This window comes from Tachysurus vachellii, chromosome 23, assembly GCF_030014155.1.
Source record: "Tachysurus vachellii isolate PV-2020 chromosome 23, HZAU_Pvac_v1, whole genome shotgun sequence".
Classification (NCBI taxonomy): Eukaryota; Metazoa; Chordata; class Actinopteri; order Siluriformes; family Bagridae; genus Tachysurus; species Tachysurus vachellii.
In genome coordinates, this window is record NC_083482.1 from 16,395,405 (window position 1) to 16,400,404 (window position 5,000).

Sequence of the window (5,000 nt, forward strand, 5' to 3'; positions counted from 1 at the left end):
TCTCTCTCTCTCACTCTCTCTCTCTCTCTCTCTCTCTCTCTCTGTGTGTGTTTCTCTCTTGCTTCTCAGTGGTTTCTTTTCAAGGAAAAGAACAAAAATAACGTATTATTATTATTATTATTATTATTATTATTATTATTATTATTATTATTATTATATATTTATTTTTAAATCCTAAAATTCCACATTTTATTTCTGTAGTTTATCTTCTTCTTGCTCCTGATCTCACAGTAATGAAAGCTGGTGACGACTCGAGTCTCGCTCTTTTTTTAAATACATACAGTGTCTGTGTTCTTTAAGACCGGATCAATGCACAGCCGCTCAATATCTGTGTCTCATCTCCACAACACGCCGTTTCACCTGAGAGCCAATTAGAGAATCGACTCCTTCATTTGCCTTTAAAAAAATCTCCCAATTAACATTTAAGGCCTGGTTTAAAAATAATAAACTTCACTGCTGTCTAATTTATACATAATAATATTTAATGAAACATTTCTTGGCAAATTTATTTTAACCATCATTTTAAAAATATTTTTACAAAAAATGTATTTACATTTTTTTAAATGCTGTACTTATAATTCAAGTATTATTTAATGTGGACTATTTTTTCCCTTATTAATTTAGTATTTATTAATGAATTAAATCATTTTTTGGAATGTGTTTACTTTATGGATTTGGGAACATATACTTTATTTGGGAACAATTTTGTATGTATTATTATTATTATTATTATTATTATTATTATTATTATTATTATTATTATTATTATCTTCTTTATGGGTTACTAACTTTTTTAATATTTTAAACTCAATTTTTCATTCAGTGGTTACAAAAAAGTACATTTTAAAAAATTATTTAACTGCAAATTAAGTATTTGTTTTATTCAATTTAAACATAAGTATAAATTTTATATAAAACAATAAATATTAAAAGAAAACATAATAAAGCATCCAATATATAGGTGTGTAACATTATTCAGTACTGAGATACGTTTATTAAAATATAATATATAAAAATATCAAACAGGAAAGAAGTCTGTGCTATTTGCAGTCTGTCGAAATCTAATAATTTAAAACAATTTATTAAAAATTACATTTAAACTTGAAATTTGTATTTAATTTTGCAGTAATTATAAATTAATTAAAAAAATGCAATTTGGATACAATAATAAAGCATTTTTTCGTGGAAATTATTCTGTAAATATTCTCTTTTTAAAAAGGTTCAAACGGTAACTGATGGTTTTCGAAGCCTCGCGTCCTTCCGAAGGTTCTGTATTGTGTGAACACCAACACAAACTCGTCTAATCCGCTCGTGATGAACGAGCGAGCTGCGTGTCAGCAGGTGGAGGAAAGAGTGCCAGGGAAAGAGCGTTTGTGTTCGGGCAGAGATCCAGCACGGGGAAGGTGATAAATGTTTCCGCACACTTCTTAAATCATCACGCTGGAGACCTGAACAAAGCAAATGGACGTCATTTTGCTGCTGCGTGACTCATCACTTTGCACTTACGCCGACGTTGTGCCAAATTTCCCCGAGTGAAAGCCCAAAGCCTTTCAGCAGCTCATCGCTGGCCAAGAAAACGTAACGCGAGAGGAATTTTAACTCGCTGTAACACACGGGGCTTTTCATTCCCATCATACACTGGGCTCTTGAAGAATTCATTCATTTACTTAAAATTAGTAATAAGTTCTAATTCATTACAAACTTTATGCGACTCCGATGTTTTTGTCACTATCCAGCTTTCAGTGTTACGGAGAGAGAGAAGCTTTAATACGTTTTCCTACATTTAGTCACCCGGCTAATGCTTTTAGAACCGATCCCCTGATGGTACCGGTTCTCGGTTCCAGATTTCTGAGCCGGAGTTGAATCGAGTTCGTTGGCAGCGACTCAAGTACTTATGAGCACTTATGTCATCTTTAGTCTTTTAGGGGAGAATTAATGCAAGATTGAAGCAGAAAAAGGTGGAAATTAGAGAGAAATAAGATTAGGAAACATCTGCAGCAGAAAATGCGACGCTAAAACGCTAAATTAGCTTTGACGCTTTAGACTCGTTTTAACTTTGGGCATTAAATTAGCGCTGTAATTACCATCAAGTGTTTTTGTTACTAGCAACGTGACTTTCAGAGTGTTGGGTTTTTATGTTAAATAATGACTACAAACTCAACAAGCAGCTGATTTAATGTAAAGGTTTTTATACATTTGATCTTTAACATAGATTAAAAGGTATTATTATAAGCAGACGTTAAAAAATACACGAAATTCATTTTTGTTAAACTTTATTTTGAAATGCAGCACTTACTGTTTTGATTGCAGTTTGTTAGCAAAGCTCAGTATCATGGTACATGTGTGATGAAGTTAAATTCTACTAAAGAAATATCTTTATACTACCATCATCTAGCTGAAGTTGTGTTATTGCTGAGGTACTTAATGGTATAAAGTTATATATAAAAGTACCATATGTTGGTTGGTAATAATAATAATAATAATAATAATAATAATAATAATAATAATAATAATAATAACAATAATAATAACAACAACAATACTACTACTAGTAATAATAATAATAAATACGACTAATAATAATCATAATAATAATAATAATAATACTAACAACAGTAATAATAATAATAAGAACAACAACAACTAATAATAATAATAATAATAATAATAATAATTGCAACAATAATAATAATAATAATACTAACAATAATAAGAAGAAGAACAACAACAACAATAATAATAATAACAATAATAGCAACAATAATAATAATAATAATAATAATAATAATAATAATAATAATAATAATAAATACTTCTAATAATAATCATAATAATAATACTAACAACAATAATAATAACTAGAACGTACATTTCCTGAAGAAAATGTGAATGGTGCTTGCACGTGGCAAATCCCGGAGGCTAGTCGAGGCGAGCATGTGACGTCATCTGAATACTCTTGCGGTTTTCCTCATTGTTCTGAGTGTTTTGATATGTCACATGTCCATGTTGTGCTAATTTTTTATTTTCACGTGACATCACGTGACCATCAAAATACACGTCAGGAAGTTCCCCTCATTGTTGTGAGTGTTTTGATATGTCACATGTTGTAAAAAGTTTTTTGATTTTGCATATTTTGTGGGCGAGGCTGCGGCACAACCGGAAGGCCAGTCGGTACACCAATTTAAAAGTTTGTTCAGAGTATCACCCTAAAGGAGCTGGTCGAGTTTGGTGTAGATAGTTCGAAAGCTTGCCGAGTTATAAACCTCCAAAGTTAATAATGGGAGTCTATGGGAAAAAGGCTAATTTGAGACCCGGTACCGGAAGTACTGGTACTCAGATCGCTTATAAAAGTAATAGCTCACCTCTCCTCAATGAGCCGGTCGATTTAACACCTCATTCATGGGTCTAGGACAAAAGGACAAGTTACGCGCCGAAGTTTTGTCCGGCACAATAGTAATAATGTTGTTTTGCAAGCACCATTAATTATAATAATAATTTTAATTATTTTCATTTTTCCATTATTTTATCTTCAATCTCAAGTCATTCGATCCTTCACAGTTGTATCATTTTTTTTCTTGCTGTCAGAATAACATTTTCAGTTCTTACCTTCCTGTTTACTTTTTGCCTGTTTGTTAATCAATAGCACTTTGGAAAACATCTCATGCCCAAATGCAGTACTAAAAAAACAGAATGGATCTCATTGGTTCCTACCTGTTTTTTTTTTAATCCAGAATGACCCCACAGTTTGTTCTCTGGACGTCCTGTTGTTTTTTGTTGTTTTTTTTTTTTTTATGTACATTGATTTTACACCACTTGCACTTATATGGTGCTTGAACACATTTTCATCCCTGGTGCATGAAGCATTACGTCTGGTTTGAGAAGCGCTTGGGTCACTAGAGACAAAGCCAAAATGGCAGAAGCTATTCGCTTTGTTTAACTTCAAAGGAGGCGACTGCGGGTCGGATCAGTTATGGATATTGATATCCGGAACAAAAGATGCTCTTTGGCTCACTAAGTGCTCAGAAATGGCAGACGTGATGTTCTCTTCCTGACTAAAAAGGGTAACGTCTGAAATCGATCACGCCTCTGATCTGTTCTTGGCTTTTTCTTTGTAGTTCTGTGGGACTCGCCAAAGCAGCTCTCGAGGCCATCAATGGATTCAACCTGTTTGGAAACCAGGTAGGACTGAAGGGTTCTTTATTAATTTGACTGTTGATTTGTACCTTTGTGAGGATTTGTAATGATCTTATTGCACTCACGTATGTATGTAATGATAAAATATAATAAACCCTGGTGGCATTTAACGCTATGATTATGTGGGGATGGAACTTAACTATGGTGTAAGAATTATTAGAACTTCTATTTCTTATAACAATATTAATCTGTTTAAATGTGTAGTATTGTATCTATAGTATTAATTAGTACATAAAATCAACAGACACCTTATTTAGTCTTTCACTATTAATATGGTAGACCATGGCCCAGTCCTGATTGGCTCAGATGTATTTTGGATGTAAAGTATATGGTGTAGTCGCACTGTAATCTAGCTCCACCTATCTATACAGCGGTACCAAAGGTCCAGTGGGTGGAGTCAGACTTGATCCTGCCCTTTTACCTTGACAAAGTAATTCCAGGTCCCAGAGGGTGGAGTCAGACTTGATCCAGCCCTTTTTACCTGGGCAGAGTAGTCTCAGGGGGTGGAGTCAGACTTGATCCAGTTTCTTCTACCTGGGCAGAGTAGTCTCAGGGGGTGGAGTCAGACTCGATCCAGCCGTTTTACTTGGACAAAGTAATTCCAGGTCTCAGTGGGTGGAGTCAGACTTGATCCAGCCCTTTTACCTGGACAAAGTAATTCCAGGTCTCAGGGGGTGGAGTCAGACTTGATCCTGCCCTTTTACCTGGACAAAGTAATTCCAGGTCCCAGGGGGTGGAGTCAGGCTTGATCCAGCCCTTTTTACCTGGGCAGAGTAGTCTCAAGGGGTGGAGTCAGACTTGATCCA

The 5,000-nt window shown here is 34.2% G+C and overlaps 1 protein-coding gene across 4 annotated transcripts in view; it reads left to right on the forward strand.

Annotated features, from left to right (window-relative positions):
• The window catches only part of phkb (phosphorylase kinase, beta), an 80,705-nt gene that overhangs the window by 30,747 nt on the left and 44,958 nt on the right, over positions 1 to 5,000 (forward strand). For all 4 annotated transcript variants that reach the window (XM_060859843.1, XM_060859841.1, XM_060859844.1 and 1 more), the window contains one exon: positions 4,116 to 4,179. In XM_060859843.1, coding sequence (XP_060715826.1) covers positions 4,116 to 4,179 — 64 coding nt within the window. The remainder of the gene's footprint in view (positions 1 to 4,115; positions 4,180 to 5,000) is intronic.